This window comes from Syngnathoides biaculeatus, chromosome 18 (assembly GCF_019802595.1).
Source record: "Syngnathoides biaculeatus isolate LvHL_M chromosome 18, ASM1980259v1, whole genome shotgun sequence".
Taxonomy (NCBI): domain Eukaryota; kingdom Metazoa; phylum Chordata; class Actinopteri; order Syngnathiformes; family Syngnathidae; genus Syngnathoides; species Syngnathoides biaculeatus.
Window position 1 is genome coordinate 5394052 of NC_084657.1, and position 22045 is coordinate 5416096.

General features: G+C 41.5%; 1 protein-coding gene across 9 annotated transcripts in view; it reads right to left on the reverse strand.

The window, feature by feature from the left end:
• Positions 1–6938: 6938 nt before the first annotated feature.
• phldb1a (pleckstrin homology-like domain, family B, member 1a) overlaps positions 6939–22045 on the reverse strand; it is a 39997-nt gene continuing 24890 nt past the window's right edge. For 6 of the 9 annotated variants that reach the window (XM_061804471.1, XM_061804469.1, XM_061804470.1 and 3 more), the window contains 15 exons: positions 21808–21963; positions 17832–17942; positions 17661–17750; positions 17423–17542; positions 15963–16085; positions 15686–15838; positions 15403–15543; positions 14571–14681; positions 14431–14497; positions 14005–14149; positions 13741–13831; positions 12669–12815; positions 11237–11456; positions 9406–9491; positions 6939–7660 (listed from right to left, as the gene is read on the reverse strand). In XM_061804471.1, coding sequence (XP_061660455.1) covers positions 7520–7660; positions 9406–9491; positions 11237–11456; positions 12669–12815; positions 13741–13831; positions 14005–14149; positions 14431–14497; positions 14571–14681; positions 15403–15543; positions 15686–15838; positions 15963–16085; positions 17423–17542; positions 17661–17750; positions 17832–17942; positions 21808–21963 — 1902 coding nt within the window. In that variant the 3' untranslated portion in view covers positions 6939–7519. The remainder of the gene's footprint in view (positions 7661–9405; positions 9492–11236; positions 11457–12668; positions 12816–13740; positions 13832–14004; positions 14150–14430; positions 14498–14570; positions 14682–15402; positions 15544–15685; positions 15839–15962; positions 16086–17422; positions 17543–17660; positions 17751–17831; positions 17943–21807; positions 21964–22045) is intronic. The other 3 variants (XM_061804473.1, XM_061804474.1, XM_061804476.1) reach the window with 3 other exon arrangements.

The window sequence follows — 22045 nt, forward strand, 5'->3', positions numbered from 1 at the left end:
TGCTAAACAACGCAGTAATTGTGGATTAGGCCCAAGAAAAAATTGTGTGACCTAAGGCTTATTGGTTGTGGAAGATGGCAGGAGAAGGCAGCAGATTGGATGCTGCATGCCAAGTGCACGTATGGCACGTTAGTGAAAGTTACGCCACGGTTTCATCAGCGGCGCTCTCACAATTTATTGTCCTCAACTTTTGCCACTCTTTGAACACACGGTGAAAGCACAGCACCCTTGCAACTTGTCAATTTTGTTTTTGTTTTTTTGTTTTATTTAGGGTGTCCAGCCGACACATGTGACAAGTATTACAATTTTCATTTAGTATTTTTAAACGTTAAGCGTACGGTACAATTGAGGGCAATGTCTTTAATGGAATGGCGTTTTAATCTACATTTTTAAAATAGAAAAGTTTTGAACAAGATTGAATTAATTGAATTTTCTGCATTCTTAAAAGGACCAGAATGTGTATAAACATTTCTTAGATTGTCTTTTTATATATAGACTCCTTAAAAGGGAAGAAGATTATTTCTCAACTTTATTTGCCAGATAGTTACACTGATATAGCATATGAAACAAAGCTACTCGTATCCAAGAAAAAAACACACATTTTTTATTTATTTGTTTGTTTTTTGCTAGTCACTGATTGATGGAGCCAACAATTCTGCGATGAAAAAGGTCAAACACGATTGCACGTACTGGTTGGAGAGTTTTGCACTGTTCTCAGTTTTAAAACTTGCTGCACGCAACACGGGGGGAAAGGTCCCAGAGGGTCCTTGGAAGTCTCTTGTAACACTCAACGAATCCCCAGAAACTTATCGTCTGTCACGTTTGAATTTTACACAGACAATATTCATTCATCACATACGCTTCATGCACATGACACAACATGTAATAGTAGTCCAATCATGGCATAAGTTTGTATTATCATCCCCTCGCCCTATTCAATCAGTTAAAACACAAGTTGCACATATACCGTATATGGAAAACACATTTAAGTGTCCCCTAAATACACAACAACAACAAAAGGCCACAAGATCTGCAATGGAAACACTGGAGAAAGAAGAACATGACAAAATACTCTCTCATCCTTTTTGTTGTTTTTCTTCTTTCTTCTTTTCAGTAGAATAGAATGATTATTTTATATTTATGGGTCCCCTCAAAAGTACATGACTATTACATAGGATGCGCAAAGTGAGGATTTTCCTCACATTTTTGTCAATATTTGATTCTATACAGTATTTTTACGTCACAAGTGAATAAATGACACTTTTTTTATATTTATGGGTCCCCTCAAAAGTACATGACTATTACATAGGATGCGCAAAGTGAGCATTTTCCTCATATTTTTGTCAATATTTGATTCTACACAGTATTTTTACGTCACAAGTGAATAAATGACACTTTGCTACAATGTAAATGCAGCGTTTGTACGACCCTGTACAATTACTGTCCCCTCACCATCACACAATACGTACCCATTAATATCTAAACCAGTGGCAACAAAAGTGAGTACACCCCGAAGTGAAAATATACAGGCTTTTGTGTCACTAAAAGAGTTGCCGAGTATACGTTAATGGTGTAATGTTTTGGGTGGGAGTCATTGTCAGTGTGTCAGAGATTACCAAGCTTGGCTCCTATTCCCCCCTCCCCTTACATTGAGTCAAGACACTTAAGGACAGTACTGGGTTGCCTTATCAGCCTGTCCAGATTTCTTGTGTCATCAACCGAGATGCTACTGTTCCAGCAGGCCACTCCCTGGGAAATTGTGTCATATCGTGTCGTCAGGACCATCATGTCGGAAACACCCCAGCCTGATGTAACCGGTGGCGTTTGACAAAGGATATATTTACAGTTGAACTCTGTTTAATCTCAAAGATGAAATCAGCACAAAAACGGAAACTCTCCTGTCAAATGTGACCATATGCGTACCCAGCACAAAGATTAAGACACTGGAATATACTAGGGGACCTCACAATAACTAGAAAGAAAACGTGTACTGTAAATGTAAACAAACAACAAAAATGTATTGTCAGATTTGGGTGATATAAAGAAATGAGACCCACATAAATCATTTCAATACATATTTTTTCCCCACCATTAATGGAACTTAGAACCTGTAAAACACAGTGGGATACAAAATATATTTTCAAGAGAAGAAATTCAAACAAAATACAACACAAATTATGTGGTTGCACAAGTGTGCACACCCTGTTAACTGTAACACGACTGTGTTCAGAATTACTATAATTCACGGCCTACGAGCCGCCACTTTTTTCACACGCTTTCAGCCCTCTGGTTTATGAGGTGCCCCACTAGCGTTGGCGCTGCGCTAGCGTTAGCGCTGCACTAGAGTTAAACTCTCTGTGTACTGAGGCTTATAGCCGGGTGCGCTCTGTAGGCCAGGAATTACAGTAACCTCTCGCATTCAAACCCATGTTGAATGGAAGTCCCCACACTCCTGGCACTATTTTAATGTTATTAATTATCCCCAAATAAAGTTCAGAATCCCTAGGTGGCTTTTTCTAACATGTTAGTCACATTTAGAAAACAAAAGAGAATCCACAGCATTAAAAACAGAGGCAGTGGAAAAAAATGTGTGTGAATGAAGAGAGCCATCATGCTGAGAAATTGAATAGACATTTTCGATGATGAAGATGTGAATGCGTTCTTCCATGAACAAATTGTACTATAATCATGCAAGTGATGAGCAGCAAATTGTCAGGTGGGCACCACTCAGTGCAATAAATAAGAAATCCATCTATCCACTGTTAATACTGCTAATCACCGGTCACAGGAGCCTATTCAAGCTGACTTCAGGTGAAAGCCGGACGACACCCTCAAGTGATCGCCAATCACTCACAGGGCACATACAAATTTGATCTCATATTCACACCGTTACAGAGTGGGAAACGAGCCCATGCTGCACCCTAAATCAGGCAATTCTAACACAAGTACACCATCAGTTATGGGTGTGAAAGCACATGTGATAAAAGGAGTAAATGGGGTACAAGATGTTGGGCGGTTGGTGTCTCCAGTGCAACCCCAACCGCCTCCCAACCGCCTCCCCCCCACCCCTGTGCCACTGCCTCTGACGAGAAGCGTCTCGTTGTTACCAGTCAGGACAAAGGTACAAAAATCATTTCCAAGGCCTTCAATACACCGTGAAGACAATCACCATCAAGTGGAAAAACTGTGGTACAACAGTGACATTACCATAAACCGGACTTCTCTCTAAAATTGTTTAAAAAAAAAAAAAAGAAAGAAAATTCATTAGGGAGGCTGTTTAGAGGCTAAAATCAACATTGAAGGATCTTCAGGAATGTGGTCTAGGACTGGCTTTAAAGTACATGTGACAATAATCTCCCATCAACTTCATACAGTACGTTTGGGTTAAGGGTTATTAGTGTGATGAAATGGAAGCCTTAAAACATCCAAAACATTGCGCAACAACGCACGTGAAATCCTATAAACGCATACCAGAAAATACTTGCTCAGATGAAACAAAAGTTGAACTGTTTGGCAGTCATTTCATAAGGTATCTTCTATGCAAACATATACAGTACTACTTATGACCAACATAACCCCATGGCGACAGTGAAGCATTGTTGGCGGTGGTGTTGTGCTTTGGTGCTGTTTTTCCTTGGTTGGAACTGAGTCGAGGTGACTGGAAGGATGAACAGTTCCAAATATTAAGATGTCAGGAAAAGTCTGCTAAAACAAGGGCACTTATTTTAGGTAAATCAGAGGAACGTTATGTGCTGTGTACTATTTCAAATAAGTATGAACAGAGCCACAGCTCAGTTATACGAGGGTGTGTGCATTTTTTGCAAACAGAGTGTCAATTGTTTCTTTTAACTCCTGCTCTCAAACTGTTTTTACTTCGATTGAGTTGGACTTGCATAAAAGTATAGCTCGTCGGTCACAGGAATTATGAAAAAGGTTTTGGACATGATTGAACTTGGTCCCATTTTCATATCACCCCCCAAAAAAACAATAAAATATGAGCCCTGGGTGGGTGTGTTGACATTTTATAGCCACTGGATGGATCGCGTCACAACTTGCTGCGATAGATAGATAGATAGATAGATAGATAGATAGATAGATAGATAGATAGATAGATAGATAGATAGATAGATAGATAGATAGATAGATAGATAGATAGATAGATAGATAGATAGATAGATAGATAGATAGATAGATAGATATAGATAGATAGATAGATAGATAGATAGATAATGGATGAAGCAAATACCCGAAGCTCTGTTTCCGATACTGGTGTCAAGAAGTTCTCCACTTTTATATCCGCAAGTGAGCGAAGTTAAAAAGTGTCAGCAGTGCGTGCAGCCGTATTGTTCCGTAAAGATGTTTTGGTTGGCCTCATTAGGTCAGTGCCGCGTGGTGCGTGTTACTTGGCCCCCGGATAAAATAACACTGTTGTTGCCATGAAATCCAAAAACAGGTCTCTTGTATTGTGATTTAATGATTTGTGTATCCCATTTTGAATTAATGACATTTATTTAGTTTCGCCTTCAAAAGGGGAGCGAGGGGAACGGTATTCGTTGCGTTTGGTGCGAGATGCTTTCATCTGGTGTGTGTGTGTGTGTGTGTGTGTGTGTGTGTGTGTGTGCGTGTGGCGGGGGAGGATGGAGGGGCTTGTCTGGGCGAGGTAGAAAATATTTCTCTTTAATGACCCTAATGAGTCTCATCTCATGTTGAGATGTCGAGCTTTCTTATGTTACAAATGTCTGAGGTGTAGAACCATGAAGGATGTCAGAAAGGAAATCTTTGACAGCTGATTACGATGACAGCTCCATTGCGTCAGTAATTTTTTTATTTATTTCTTAGTAAATAAAATGTTATTCTATTTTACGTGTCAGTGGTGACAACATTCTGTTAGACTGAACTAAATTGAGTTACACATTGTGCTGGACTGGTTATTATTATGTACTCATTGGTACCCATCAAAAGGAAATTCAATTCCAGTCATCTTGCGCCTATTGAGCTGATGATGCTTTGCTCAAGGGCATCTCGGCAGCCAGCAAGCAAACTATCCTTTCGGCAACATCTAGTTCCCACGAGGAAATGAAATGTTTCCTTTCTGGTTCTGTGATGGTTGGTCCTCAAACAAATGTCCTTTGTGTTCAAAGCCCAAGTCCTGTGCTGCCCTTTTATGTAAAATTGTACATTACATGTAATTACACCATGTGGGTAAACTCAGGGCAGAGGTGCCAGATTTGGCCCGCGAAATAAATCTCAATCATCTTGCAAAATGGGTTTGTTCTTTAAATTTTGCCAGGAAATCAACACCAAAGTCAAATTAAATGCTGGGGCAATTTCATATATGTGGTAATATAAAGAGGTGATTATTCATATTTATGCTACACACTCATAACAGCTTTCTGACAGAAACCAGAACCACAATGTGCTCCCCGAAGAAGACGAGTTTGAAACCCCTACTTTGCAATAGTTTTCCCAAATATTAATAAATGCTATTCAAAACAGAACACTGTTAATTTAAGGACTGGATGGTTGTTATTAACATTTTTAAAGACAGATCCAAATTTAGAAAATGTGGGGTTTTTTTTTCTCTAGGAAGAGCAAAAGTGAGAATTTTGACAGAATAGATTTTGCAATGACAGAATTTAGTAATTTGCATGTCTTGCTGTATTGTATTAACCATCATTAGAGCTCTTCGTTTATTCCTTCAGCATCTTTTGGTATTTAGACATTAATAACACGGTTACTACTGTGCATGTCATTTGTGATGCATACTTTCTAATATTTTGACCCTCTCATGTGTCTGAATATGGTCCTCCAAATATTTTAAACAACTACGCCGCTGCAATCACACTCATAAACACACGAACAACATGATAAAGCTCTTGTGTTAAATCTCGTTAGATTGCGTAGGCGTACCAAATGTTGTGGCCGGTGCGTGTATTTCACCAGCCATAAGCCCGGCTGTCAGTCCTACTTATCACACGGCTAATAAGCTCACACGTCCCTCTTAAAGATCTGTTTGTTATTCCGCCGGCTGCGGCATGAGGCTCAAAGATGTGCCAAACCTCTCCCAAGGTCAAAGGAAAGTCAAGTGATGCCGAACTGGGCTGCAGGGACACCGATAAATACACGCTGGTCAGAAAGTCACTCACTTATGGGTACATATGAAAGAAATCGGAAATATATAGTAGTATATAGAAATATAGATTTTTTTTTTTTTTTAATGGTCATTACCCTGGTTTGGTGCTCATTCAAGGTAAATGAATAAATCCTCAGCAACCGATTTCAGTGCAAACTCGGAAAACGTAACATTCCGTGTGCACAATTTAATTCGCACCTGTCAGATGTGTGTCTGTGTGATTTCCGGCTCTCGCGTCTCTTCAGATATTGCACTGCTATGAGTTCATTACAGACCACATATGATATACAACTTTCAGAGATTTGCACTAGAACACCCCCCCCCCAAAAAAAAAAAAAAGAACTACACCTGGGAATAGTGGCATGCTCTTTTTTTCCTTCTATTTGCTGAAAGAAAGGATGGAAAAGACATTTTGTATTGATATTTCATTCAAATTACTTGCTATTGAATCATGTGTTAGGTTAATTGAAGTTTCTTTTGTTTTTCAGCATTCTTGAAGTATTATCAGTGAGTTATTAGTGAAGCTTACACTTCAATTGGATTCACAAGGTCAATGTAGACAACTGCAGATGGAGCAAACTAGTAACTCATTAAATAACCTCGTTGTTTTGATGCAAATACTATGTTAATAATTTACGCTGTGTGTGTGTTTATTCAAATGAGAAAACATGCCGCTCAACAGATTACTTGAAGTTATTATTAGTAATGTGATAATCAACAACCAGTTTCTAGACTATTGTGCAACACTAATTGAGACTTTTGCTTGCAACAAAACCCCATTTATCAGACAAAAGAGAAGCACCATCATTTTTATTTATTTTTTTGAAATATGTGGATTTACAATTATAAGACTTTAAAATGTAATCTGGATAATTTTTTTCACATATTTGTGTAGAATGCAGACGTGTGATAATTTATTTTCTGGGCGATGTCATATAGCTGGGATAAAACGATTAAGCAAGCAACACATTTGGCAGGAAGTTTCAAAATGAATAAGCAACATGACAAAAAAAATATTTACTGACTTTCTTTTACTTGGTAGTGTTAAAAATTGGTTAAACGTAACACAAGTGGGTATAGAAAAGATTTATTTAAAAAAGAAAACACTGCAATCAAAAGATTGGCGTTGTTGAAGTGTTTTTTTTTTTCCTTTTTTTGTGTATAAAACAATGTTGTAATTATCCAAAATGTGATGGATGGAGTGAAAGCCCTCCCTCGTGGATGCTGAAACCCCCTCCTGAATTCTTTTGGAGCACTTCAGTCGGGACTCAAAGCCCTCAGCGGTTCATCAGGTCTTCACATAGCCGGCGTCCTCCGTGACATCCATTTCACCTTCCATCTTGCTTTCAGGCTCGGCGCCCTCTGTCATCCTTCCACAAGGTCTCCTCAGCTCATGAATTGCGTGTAGCCCTCGGCGCCTGTTACTATGACATCCATCCAGATGCGCATGGCCTCCGGGGAAGGCGCCACCATGTAGTAAAGGCGGTCGTGAGTCTTCACACAGAAGGTCAGAGACGGGTTGGGGCTCTGAAGGATTTAATGGAGAGAGGGAGATTCTTTCATTCTTCGTCTTAAAAAAAAAAAAAAGCAGCATGCACCTGCTGCATGTTTTCTCTATGAGACGTTTGACAACAGGAAAATATCAAACCTTATGGAATCATTATGTTAGGGGCCCCTGGAATATTTTTCCACTGGTGGGTACTCAGGTCTCCTCTGCTGGCATCAACACTACCAGAAGCGCTGACCTACATTTACAACCTCAGCTCAAATACTACTTCCATGTAACTTTATTTGGATAGTCCCGATGTTCGGCCCGCTTGGCTGCACTGCTTCCAGTGCGTGTAGGCTCGTGTTAGATCTTTTTCATCCAATCACATTTCAGCCCGTAGCGATTACGAATCATTAATGCTGGCTGACGGAACCAATGGGAGCAGGTTTCCAATTGGCCCAAGGGCAACAATAACAGAAGCGCTCTCTGTCCTCTGATTGGTCGGGCACAGCGAGCCAAGTTCAACTAGCAAAATGCGTCTGTCGTGATCTTTCACACAGTGATATAGTTCAGTTTGTTGCTAATGTCACATTGTCATAAAAATATCCATCCATTCATTTTCTCATCTGCTTATCCTCACAAGGGTCGCAAGGAGTGCTGGACCCTATCCCACGTGTCATGAGGTATGAGTTGTCGTACACCCTGAACTTGTTGCCAGCCAATCGCAGGGCATATAGAGACAAACAGCCGCACTCACAATCACACCTAGGGGCAATTTAGAGTGTCCTATTAATGTTGCATGTTTTTGGGATGTGGGAATAAACTGGAGTGCCCACGCAGGCACCGGGAGAACATGCAAATCCACACAGGCGGATCCGGGATTGAACCCGGGACCTCAGAACTGTGAGGCCAACGCTTTACCAGCTGAACCATCATGCCAACCGTCATAAAAATATTGATTCTAAATATGCTGTGGCACAGTTGCATGTTGTTGCATTTTTTTTCTTAACATTGTAATGCTGATGGTTGATTGCAATGTGATCTTGGTGGTATTAAGAGGTGGATGAGGTCCGGCAAATCCTGACCTAAAGTGACACATTTACATTTTTGTTTTGATTTTTATTTTTTAAATCAGCACAAGTTCAAGTAATTTGAATTGAGAAGGAGCAAAAGGAACTCAAACCAGCCTAATCTTAACCAAAAGTAATAATATTGGTCATTTATTAGGTTCCAGGAGATTCAGCCATCCATTGTCTTACCCGCTTGTCCTCACAAGGGTCACGGGGAGTGCTGGAGCCTATTCCAGCTGTCAACGGGCAGAAGACGGGGCACACCCTAAACTGGTTGCCAGCCAATCGCAGGGCACATGGAGACAAACAGCTGCACTCACAATCACACTTAGGAATTTAGAGTGTCCAATTAATGTTGCACGTTTTTTGGGATGTGGGAGGAAACCGGAGTGCCTGGAGAAAACCCACGCAGGCACGGGGAGAACATGCAAACTCCACACAGGCGGGTCCGGGATTGAACCAGAGATCTCAGAACTGTGAGGCCAATGCTTCCCGGCTGCTTCCGGTTCCAAGAGATATTTAATTCAATTAAAGTAATTAACATGCAGTATTAATAGATCCTCATACAGATTACCATAAAGAAAATGTAAACCTTTTTTTTTTGCAATGGCTTGTGCCTTGTGAAGTGGTCTAATGAACTACAGATCCATTTGTGGATTGATGTTGTCATCACTAATTAAATTTGGAAATCAAACCCACTATTGTTTTGTTACCTTGGTAGCAATACGCAGGTGATCGTAGTAAACCTCTTCAATGGCCTGGAAGTAAATGAGTCCTTTCAGCTTGGTCTCATGTTTGTCTGGGAAGGAAGAGAAAATCAAGATCATGAACATTTTTTTTTTAAAGATGATGTTTCGACTCAACAACAAATGTTAAGTGCTCTTATTATACACATGAATACGCTCCTTAACGTAAAAGATAATAGTTAAATATTGTGGGAGGATAAACATGAGACATAAAAAGAGAGGTTGATGGGTAAGTTGTTTTTTTTTTTTAGAAGATACAATCTATGCTGAGCCAGGGTGAAAGTTAATTACAAGTTTATTTCAAGCCTAGCCTGAAGACCAATACATCCCATTAATCTGACTTGTTTTCCCTCATTCAAACAATGTCGTTGTCAAACCCAAAGATGCTCCAAGGATGAAGCATCTGAGGCTCCCAGATGTTTTTTTTGTCAACAAAAAGTGTTTTGAGATTACACTACTGTTCAAATAAGCAAAAAAAAAAAAAAAAAAAAAAAAGCATGCATGAAGAAGAGACAAACATCCAACGACAATTAAAGGCAACCTTTTGAAATGATGTTAACGGCCGTTTTTTTTTTTTCCCGCTTTGCTTTTTTTCCGTGAGCCAAAAGTGCTTAGTAATGAGATAAATGTTTTTCAAACGCAAGTTTCATATTATCAGTCACGAACAAGCCAGGAGCTAGCCTTCACCCAAGAAAAACACTTCTCAGGAAACCATTGCATCTTATTTCATCACCATCATCATCACCATCGTCTTCGTCAGGAGTGAGCTGGGTGAAAGGGCTAGACAAGTAAGCTCAGGCACGCAAGAACATGGCCGCCAATGATTTCAATACACGCGCACTTTCTTTTTGGCCTTGTAGAGCAACGCGTCCAAGCACGCAGATGAGTTGTTCCGATCACTTTGCTCTCATGCCAAATCCGGATGATAATTCGATGGGATCCATTTGGAATCACAAATGCGAGAAAAGTCCGCTGAGTGGAGATTTAATTAGTGTCTGCTTCCAGACGCTGGTTGACATAGGAGAAAACATAACGAGCTTCGGAACAGCCTCTGTGTTGCTGTTGGCTCTATTGGATGCATCACATTGGTGAAGGACCAAAGTTTTGAACAGAAAGTTCAAAGTTTAGAATGAAGATCGGATTCCAACATTGACCCTTTTAATCTGAAACCTTTTCTGTAATTTCGTCTGGGCTCCTGATGGAGCTATTGGAGTTATTCAGAAGAAAAGAATGCACTTCTTCTCTACACTTTTTAGTTGAAACCATGCCATTTCACTTCATGGTCCAGAAATTTTTTTTTATTTACGACAAACAGTGCATCTTTGTTCAGCTATGTATGGAAGCCAGTCACATATACAGGTATACAAATAGTGACAGGCAGAACAATGTCCCACTAGATGCTAAAAGGTACACTGAACTTGTGTATCCACATGTTTTCATTGTGTACAATAGGATAATCATTTATTATTATCATCATGTTGTAATCCATCGTTTATCGTAGGTACGCCATGGCTGAAATCTATGAAGTAGTAGGTTTTAATGAAAATTTACAGAATACATTAAAAAAAATCCTGGCATACTGCAAAGTATCATAATATGAATAGGAAAAAAACATGTGGAATGCCCTGAATCCCCAACTGCCATATTATGAGGGAATACTGTATACAGCTTCTGGAATTTTTGTTTTGGTGGTATGAGATTTTTAAAGTGTAAAAAAAAAAATGTGCCTTAGCTCAATGAAGATTAGAAAACACTGAACGTAATCCCATATGTAGTCCTGCAGTGTCGCCACACTTACCCACGTAATAGCAGAAGTTCCTCTTAAGGCGGTCGAAAACGAACCAGCGTTTCTTCCATGATTTGATTTTGCCGCCCATCTTGACCAGATGCCCCTTGCACATCTTCTCGGTGAGGATGACGAAGGGGCACGTGTCGATGCTGTGGCCCGACGACTCCACGTGGGCCCGCAAGTCAAACTCCTCCTTCAGGTTGGGCAGGTAGCGCGTCATCGGACGGGCCTGCATAGCAAAACATTGGATATTTGACGCCGGAGGCCAGGGGGGACCATGACGGCGGGAAAGGGGAGAAACGACACTAATCGCAGCATTTATGACTGACGGGGCCTTAGAAATGTGTACCATTGAACGGGGATATATTTTTGTCACAGGACTCCAAATCCTAAAGTTCATAACCTTATACATTTATTACTCATCGGTGGCATCATAAGAGGCTTGCAATGATCAATGAGCTTTTTAATTTTTAACTATTAATTTTATAAATTGGTTCAAGTGTTCTTAAAAAAGTAAAGCAACTACACATTACTTGAGTATTTTATCATTTCGATCGGGACTTGGGTGGTTTGCTTGTGTTTTCTTACAACCAGCTAGAATACTATCCTTATTGTATTTGCTTTTGCATCAGCGTTAATGTTCAACGTTGGGTGCAGTGTGTTTAAAAAACTAGCTCCACATTTACATTATCATACAATGTTTATTTCAAGAAATTATGTTCTGAAGACAGATAACTTTGATGATATTTGTATATTCATCAGCTAGGCATTAACCTAATTGTAAATAATTTGCTAGAACTGTAGGGTGAGTCCTTCATGCAGTTTATAGAATACATTTTTGAAACAGAACAAAATTTGATGATACCTCCAACAATATATTTGTCGCAGTGAAATGAGAAGCATACATACATGCAAATCTATGCACGGTTTTTTTTTTAATTTTCATACAAAATACAAAGTGTAGTTCTATTATTAAGTCTCGTGTGTTGCGAATTATAAACGACAACCAAAGCAATAAACATTTAAATCAATATCACGATGACAATAACAACTGAGCTTTTTTTCCCCTTTGTAAACGCAGAATTTCTTTCCATATCTTGGATTGCTCTCATTGGCTTGTAGATGTTAATAAAGTGCCTGTTAATTTAATTGTTGTAAGAAGTCAACATGCCCCATCGCGTTTTGTTCAGTAATATTATTCAAATGATATTAGTTAGAATAATGTCGTTTGTACACCTTTTTCATTTATTCATATTTGGGATGAATGTATTTGCTGTTGCTGTTGAGAGAATTTTTTTCCCCCTTGTTGGTCATTAAAGAGAACCAGACCATTAAATGGAAATACTGTATTAATCTATGATGTCTATTTTTTCAACGCTGCCATCTTTCTTTGTTCTTTCCCCTTCGTGTTATTGTCCAATCTCTCCTTCCCACCACTGACCTGGGAATAGTGTTTCTCCCTCATCTTCACCTCCTCCTCTACCAGCCTCCTCCTGTGGGCCGTCTCATCCAGGAGCCTCCTTTCGGCCTCCTCGCGCCTCTTCCGCTCCTCCTCCAGCAGGTGCCGCCTAGTCTGCGCCTCCCTCTCCTGGGAGCGTTGAGAAGCCGGTGGGGAGAGGAGAACAGAAAACACAGGAGAAACGCAGAGAATATGTTAATGCTAGGGAAATATTGCAATACAAAGTGAATGGGGGCCACATGAGAGTTGAAGTCCCAGTCGCAGGATTTGTCAAATACATCCCTGAAGTCTGTGTACAAAAGAGGATGCTTTGCTGATGTAAACTAATCCTTTGCTTCTTTCAGGGCTGAAAGTGCTCTGTGTCAACATGTAGAAACAATTCAAAGACGCAAAATCAAACTTACAACGGCATTTCACCACCTTGACGCGGCCCAATACAATGGGAAGGAGTTTTACTTTAAGCTACTCAGAAACATGACATTCCCAATTTATTGAAATTGTTTGACTGTTGGGAAAACTTCATTAGCAAGTTCTTGTGTAAACTAAAATCAATTGAGGTTCTGAATAGTGCTTGATTTTAAGTCTTTCAACTGATGACTACTTTACAAGAAGGACATCTGCCTCCTGCCTTCCTCTCAAGAGTTTGCATGTTGTTGTTTTCTTTTTTGTAGTGCTTCCTCCAGCATTCCAACAACATGCATGTTAAGTTCATTGCAGACTGTAAATTGTCCATTGGTGTGAATGTGAGGGTGAATGCTTGTTAATCTATTCTGTATGTGCCATACTGTGATGGGTCGAGGACAGGTCCAGGGTGTACGCCACCTCTTGCCCAAAGTTAGCTGGGGCAGGATCCAGTTCAGCTGTGACCCAATTGTGGTATTGTGGAAAAGCTCAAAAAACAAAACAACAACAAGAACAAAATGTATAAATGGATGAACGGGGCTGTACGGTAGCAAATATGATAAATTAGTTTAATAAGGTATTCCACGTTGAGCACAAAAAGAGTGACGCTATCCCACGGCAGGATTTACAGGGGTATATTTTGAAATCTTACTCTGTGCTCAATGATCCTGGCTTTCTCCTGCTGCGCCTCCTTCAGCATCTTCTCCATCTCCTCTAACCTCTGAGTCTCCAACCCAGAAGCGCTAGGAAAAAAAAAAAAAAAAAAAAAAAAAAAAACAGCTCACACAAAATAGATTGGAGCCTAAGGACCAAAGCTAATGAACACCGCTATCCCAACTTTACACTTAGTACAAGCAAACAGAGTACAAGTCACCAGCGCGCGATGAGGGACACGGCCATGGAATCTGTCTCTCACCTTTCTGGGGTGCATGCTGAGTTGCTCGTGGAGATGCTGGTCTCCAGGCTGTCTGAGCTCTCCAAGCTCAGAGTGTCGTAGGCCTGGTTGATGCCAGGAGGACACTGATGATGCAGGATGGAATGATGTAGTGTGGGAGATGGATCTGCCAAGAGGAAAATGGGCAGTCGGCTGTCATAGACGCATAGTGCCATCTACTGGTGAAGTCAAATTATTCCCACAAGTGTACGACATGAGAGTTTGATCATTTATCTTGTAACCCTAATAATAACTCAATCATATTACATACATTTTGTTATTATCATACAGCAATTGTGGTTACTTTTGAAAATTGTGGCAAACTTCCGCAGTCCACTGAAAATGACAAGGGGGACCTTGAGGTAGGTTGTTGAGTTTGATACGTTTGCTCAAGAGTACTCAAAGTACCTTTGCCCAGCTTCCTGGAGTCCAGGTCCAATAGGTTTGGCACCTCTCTCAGCATTAACTGTAACCCCTAAGAGATGGCGAGAGGCATTCACAATGTAAACACCTGGTCCTGTTTGACTTGCGTCACTTGACCTACTCACCTTTGAGGTTTTATCACGCGTAAGTGTGGAGTGAAGCTCAGTTGTCACACTGCTTTCAGGAGGACACGATGCCGTGTGACCAACTTCACCGTCTGATTTGGACTTCAGCAGCTGATTAAAAAAACACTTCTTTATTCAAACTATGAGGGAACCACTGAGGCACAGAAATACACTATAGCGTAAATACTTGACTTTAAACTTATGATCATTGTCTCTGAAGGGATGAAGTGCTTTATCTCAGAAAAGCAGCACTTTCAAATGATGCACACTAAGAAAGATGTTATACTTGATTCCAAATACATTTTATATTAGATTGTTTGTTGTTGTTATTCAATGAAAATGAATTATCTGTCCTCTGGGGAGGGTGGGGGGGGGGGTTGTAATGTTTATAAGACTGGAGAGATTACATGGTGAACCCTTGGGAGTCCACACGCCCCTGTTTGAGAACCAGTGCTTGAAACAGTTTCAAATGATTAAAAACCCCAGACCCGTAATTTTTTTACAAGACTGTGTGGTTTGTAACCACATTCACAGAACGTCAGAACAATCCATGCACCCGAAGATACTGTAAACCAATTCCTGTTTGATTAAAACATGAATAACACTGTTAGGTGACGTTTTTCATTGATTCATTTCCTTTTTCTTATTCTGAGTGGACATCAAAAGAACCTAATAAATGGAAGTTGTGACCACACACTATCTTAATATAAAAAACAGACTTTGTTGCTGTGGTCATGTTCCTTTTCATTGAGCTTGCTCTTAGGGGCATATTATACCACAACCACTGATTACAGCACCAAAAGCAGGAGGTGAGTGCACGTCATGAGTTTACCTGCCCATGTCTACGTGCAGAAAAAGATTTCACAGGCAGCGGCGGCGGGCAGGACCGAGGCTCTCCCGCAGCCATGATGTCCTGATACCAGCGTTCGAGGTTAATAGGAGGCATTGCATTCCTGCTCAGGTCAGGCTGGCTCTGAAGTGATGAAAAGCAGAACAGCCAAAGGAGAAAAGAGCCCATAAAGCAGCAGGAGTGCCAACATAAACACGGGTGACTCATTTAGGCCGTAGCTTCTGAGAAACGTTGAGAAGTTCGCGCCTGGCGGAGGACAACAAACCTTTGCAGAGAGAAGGGAGGAAGGGCCACTAGGGTGGCACGTGAAGTTGGAGTCAGAGGAGGTAAGTTGAAATAATGCAATAGATGAGGAAGAGGCGGGAGCAAGTCTCTGCACTCCAATAATGTGGCTTAACTGGCCGACCGTGATGTAGTCCTTCACACGGACACATGAGGGGAGAGCAAAAAGGGAAGAGCAGAAAGTAGGGAAAAGGAGGAGGCTACCATTAGGAGGACTAATTACACGTAGCCCAAGGGCAAAGATCAGGTAGGCTGTCTACCTCACAATGCACGGCCTCAGCGACAGCAAGCGGGAGGCAGTCAAGAGCAGCAGGGGAAGAAGAGGGAGGGTGCACGCAAGCATTTCCATACATCTTATAGACATCAGACATCCTGAGGTACTCCTGCATCGACAGCCAACCATAAGCAGAGATAAACCGCTATCCACAACTACGGCGACATCATCCCGTGAGATCCAATACAAGAGTTGTGTCAAACATTCTGTGTTTAATATACAGCAAATAGCATGTCACATAGATGAGTGTAGAACAAAGGTAAACCAAAAGTCTAGTTTTTTGACATACAATCTGCCATTCATTCCTTTGCTTTGAGATGCGAACGAAGATTTGAGATCCGAGCACTGTATGATGGTAGTAAACTCAACTCACTTGACAATAAGTAGCACTTGGGCGAAGACTGAACATTTCTTCACAATAGAGGCTTCAAGCTGTTCATCGCACCTCCCAGTTGAAGCTAACTCTCAATTTAATACATAACGCAAAAAGAATTACACTTTGTGTACTTAAAAGAGCCATGTATCTTAGCCTTTTAGGCGGCTAGTCTAATGCTGAAGCTAAATATAATCTATTTAGCACAGCATTAATCATTTAAGCAACTGACTGAAACAAATGGTGCAGCACCACATTTAGACAGAAAATATATCAACACTTAAGTCATGTATTCTTTATCTACTGTGAAGAACAACTAATATTAGCACTATCTACACGGTGAGAGTTGCTGAGACCACTCAATCTCTCTGTCTGCATTATACTTTCCCTGGTGGGCATATCAGAAAGAGCAGCACGATGGCCATACAATGATGCAATGTGACAAAAACTTTTTATTTCCATCGATTAGAGGGTTTTGTCATCTAATTTATACACTGTATGTTCTATTTGCCTTCGTTCTCTGATCTTGACTATATTGCACACGTCACCAGAGCTTTGATATTTGCACATTCGATTTAGCATTTTGTATTGATATTATTTGTACAGTCTATTATAACACCGCGGGCCCTTGAGTACCCTAATTTCAAATCCTCTGTATGTGTTACGCATGTAGAAGAATTGACACTAAGAGCAGCATGAAATTTTGAATTTCATAGTTACGGCATTACTGTATGTTTTTGTCCACAATGCAAAGACAGTAATATGGAGTGCTATTTTTCAACATTGAAAATAAACTTTACAACAATGAATGTCATTGCCATGAATTTCAATGGGAATAGATATCGTGATTTTTTGTTATAAGAATTATTGTGACAATGTCAATTTTCCACATTAAATTGAGCGCTCTTGTATTGAATCTCATTTCTGTATGCTGGTACATCTAATATCGCAGCCAGTGTGGTCGATAAGACATGCCACCAACCAGAAAGCAAACACCCGGCTGGATTTATGTAAAATGAAGATGCCTGGAAGTAAATTTGTGTTATGTTCTTTTTGTTGTTGTTTGCTTTTACCTCCTGTAGTCTAACAGGGTAGATTTCAGGGGAAGGGATGTTTAAGGTAGAGGAGGTACAGGGGCTATGAGAGGGGTCGTCCTCATAAACAAGGTCAGGTTCGTTGATATGGAGACAATCCTGTTCAAAAAGGTCATTGAGTTCAAACATTAAAGCATATGAATGTGTGTGCGCGTGTGTGTGCGTGTGCGTGTGTAGCTCTTCCTCCATAACAACACACTCTTGTGTTCCACCTCACCTCTTTCATTTTGCTGTTGCACTTTGGGAAGTTTCTGCCACCAGTCATGGTGTGGTATCTGTTCTCCAGGGCGCATAACCTCTCCCGCTCCTAAATGTAACGGCATTATAGTGTGAATGCGGTATCGTACAACGTGGGTCTCAGTTGCAGTTAGTGCGGCTCTATTAGGACCTTGTGTAATAGCTGTAAAGCGGCTGCCCTTTCTTTCGCCATCCTGTCGCACTCGTGAGTAGCTTGTAGGCCCAGTTGCTTCACTTGAGCGTCCAGAGTCGCCATTTTCTCCTGGGAAGACGTGATGTCGTGTTATATTCAGTTGCTGATTAATGTAGTACAGTGAACCCATGTACTTTGCGGAGGAGAGGATCCAAACCTGAGATTCACAATCATCTTTATTGGCCAAGTACGTAAACAACACGCAAGGAATTTGCCTCCAGTAGTTGGAGCCGCCCTACTAATGCAGCCCTATGGGGGTACAAACCAGTGCAATCTGTAGGCCGGTCCCAAGCCCAGATAAATGCAGAGGGTTGCGTCAGGAAGGGCATCCGGCGTAAAAACTGTGCCAAACAAATATGAGCGTTCATCGAAAGAATCCCATACCGGATCGGTCGTGGCCCGGGTTAAGAACGCCCGCCCCCGGCACTGCTAACCTGCAGGGCGTCGGTGAAAATTCAGCTAGTGTGGGTCGAAAGACAAAGAAGAGGAGGAAACCGGATCCATCGTCAGAAGAAAAAGAGGAATGCACAGAGCCTACAACTGAGTGTAGGGACTTTGAATGTTGGGACTATGACAGGAAAAGCTCAGGAGTTGGTTGACAAGATGATTGGGAGAAAGATTGATATTCTGTGCATCCAAGAGAGCAGGTGGAAAGGTAGTAAGGCTAGAAGTTTAGGAGCAGGGTTTAAATTATTCTACCATGGAGTAGATGGGAAGAGAAATAGAGTAGGAGTTATTTTAAAGGAAGAGCTGGCTAAGAATGTCTAGGAGGTGAAAAGAGTATCAGATCGAGTGATGAGACTAAAATTTGAAATTGAGGGTGTTATGTATAATGTGGTTAGCGGCTATGCCCCACAGGGAGGATGTGACCTAGAGTTGAAAGAGAAAATCTGGAAGGAACTAGATGAAGTAGTTCTGAGCATCCCAGACAGCGAGAGAGTTGTGATTTCAATGGACATGTTGGTGAAGGAAACAGGGGCGATGAAGAAGTGATGGGTAAGTACGGCATCCAGGAAAGGAACTTTGAGGGACAGATGGTGGTGGACTTTGCAAAAAGGATGGAGTTGGCTGTAGTGAACACTTATTTCCAGAAGAGGGAGGAACATATAGTGACCTACAAGAGCGGAGGTAGAAGCACACAGGTGGATTATATTTTGTGCAGACGATGTAATCTGAAGGAGGTTACTGACTGTAAAGTAGTGGTAGGGGAGAGTGTAACTCGACAGCATAGGATGGTGGTGTTGGATGACTCTGGTGGTGGGTAGGAAGATTAAGGAGACAAAGGTAGAGCAGAGAACCATATGGTGGAAGCTGAGAAAGGAAGAATGTTGTGCGACCTTTCGGAAAGAGGTAAGACAGGCTCTCGATGGACAGCAGAAGCTCCCGGAAGACTGGACAACGACAGCCAAGGTAATCAGAGAGACAGGCAGGAGAGTACTTGGTGTGTCTTCTGGTAGGAAAGGGGAGAAGGAGACTTGGTGGTGGAACCCCAAAATACAGGGAGTCATACAAGGAAAGAGATTAGCGAAGAAGAAGTGGGATACTGAGAGGACTGAGGAGAGGCGAAAGGAGTACATCGAGATGCGACGTAGGGCAAAGGTAGAGGTGGCAAAGGATAAACAAGAGGCATATGAAGACATGTACACCAGGTTGGACATGAAAGAAGGAGAAAAGGATCTGTACAGGTTGGCCAGACAGAAGGATAGAGATGGGAAGGATGTGCAGCAGGTAAGGGTGATTAAGGATAGAGATGGAAATGTGTTGACTGGTGCCGGTAGTGTGCGAAATAGATGGAAAGAATACTTTGAGAAGTTGATGAAGAGAAGTATGTTAAAATAGTACAGGAGATGTATGATGGTAGCAGAACAATGGTGAGGTGTGCCTTAGGTGTGACAGAGGAATTTAAGGTGGAGGTGGGACTGCATCAGGGATCAGCTCTGAGCCCCTTCCTGTTTGCAGTGGTAATGGATAGGCTGACAGATGAGGTTAGACTGGAATCCCCTTGGACCATGATGTTCGCAGATGATATTTTGATATGCAGTGAAAGCAGGGAGCATGCAGAGGAACAATTGGAAAGATGGAGACATGCACTGGAAAGGAGATGAATGAAGATTAGCCGAAGTAAAACAGAATATATGTGCGTGAATGAGAAAAGTGGAGGGGGAAGAGTGAGGCTACAGGGAGAAGAGATAGCGAGGGTGGACGACTTCAAATACTTGGGGTCAACAATCCAGAGCAATGGTGAGTGTAGTAAGGAAGTGAAGAAACGGGTCCAAGCAGGTTGGAACAGCTGGCGAAAGGTTTCTGGTGTGTTATGTGACAGAAGAGTCGGTGGCACTGAAAAAACAACAGGAAGCAGAACTGGAGGTAGCAGAAATGAAGATGTTGAGGTTCTCGCTCGGAGTGACCAGGTTGGATAGGATTAGAAATGAGCTCATTAGAGGGACAGCCAATGTTGGATGTTTTGGAGACAAGATTCGAGAGAGCAGACTTAGATGGTTTGGACATGTTCAGAGGTGAGAGTGAGTATATTGGTAGAAGGATGCTGAGGATGGAGCTGCCAGGCAAAAGAGCGAGAGGAAGACCAAAGAGAAGGTTTATGGATGTGGTGAGGGAAGACATGAGGGCAGTTGGGGTTCGAGAGGAAGATAGGCTAAGATGGCAAAAGATGACACGCTGTGGCGACCCCTAACGGGACAAGTCGAAAGGAAAAGAAGAAGAGTTGGAGCCGCCCTAGTACGATGTACATGTTTAGTACGACAGCAGACAGACAGTCAATTGCCACTTTTTAAAATTATTTTTAAGTCACATTTTTGGAAAGGATGCAGAGTCTTCTAGAATTTAGAGAAGTCGGAATGCCAATGAGCGCAACGGTGCAGTGTAATGATCATTGTGCAAAGGGTGTTAAGACTCAAGTGTGTACTCTTTAACGTGCTTAGTTGTGCGATAGTCTGGGACAATGTCGAGTGGGTAAATGTTGCAGGGTCTCTTCAGTCAAATTGTGCAAGTGGTACAGATGCTACTCATGCACACGAGGCTAGTATTGGTCAACAACAGAGGTGCAGATGGTGCAGAGTGGTTCAGAACACCACAGTGAGCCCACGATTAAGCTAAGATAAATAATACTACCGTATTTTCTGCACTATAAGGCGCACCGCATTATAAGGTGCACCTTCAATGAATGGCCTATTTTAAGACTTTTTTTTTCATATATAAGGTGGAGCAGATTAGAAGGTGCACCGCATTATAAGGCGTATAGAATAGACACTACAGTAGAGGCCGGGGTTACGTTATGCATCCATTAGATGGAGTTGCACTCAAGGCTCAATATTGAGCCATAGATAAGGCGCACCAGATTCTAAGGCGCACTGTCGGCTTTTGAGAAAATTGAAGGCTTTTAGGTGCGCCTTATAGTGCGGAAAATATGGTATTTGGCCCGGCAGAATGTGGGAACAAACTCAAGGGAGAAAAGTTGAATTGTATGTTAACTCTTCAAGAAGTTAATTGCAAGAGGGAAGAAGCTGTTGGAATGCCTGCTAGTTTTCGTTTGCAGTGTTCCTACTCACAATAGATGAAAATCTGCAATGTAGCAATAGATTGTTTGAAAAAAAAAAAAACTTTTATTCCTGCCCCTCTTCTAAACACATTGTTAACATACGACATAAATACTGCACATAACGAAGCGGCTGTGTAAAATACATGCACATGTATTTAAGAGGCGGGGCCTGAATAGATGCACGTGAACTGTGGACAACAGCAGCATGCCCATTTTGTATGATGTACTACTCTTCCGGCAATCGATACATGGGTGAAAAGTGCGACCGTGATGCTTTTTTCCACATGGGCATTACATTGAGTATGATGTAAAAACACGGAAAAAAAATAATCAATTGTTTCAAAATCTGCCATGAGTTGTTTTTCTCGCAATTCTCACCTTCCGCCTGGCCACGCTGCAGTGGTACTCGGTTTGCTCCTGAAGAAACTGTGAGTACTGGGTTTCCTTTCTCTCCTCTAGACTGCTCTCTTCCTCCAGTTGGCAGAACTCCAGTTCCTCAAATTGCTTTGTTCCAGCTTCCAGCGCATCAGCTTTCTAACACCCAGAAACACGACGTTGAATGAAGGATTCCGCTAAGAATCATCAGTAATCGCAAAACATCACCCATCTGTGACGA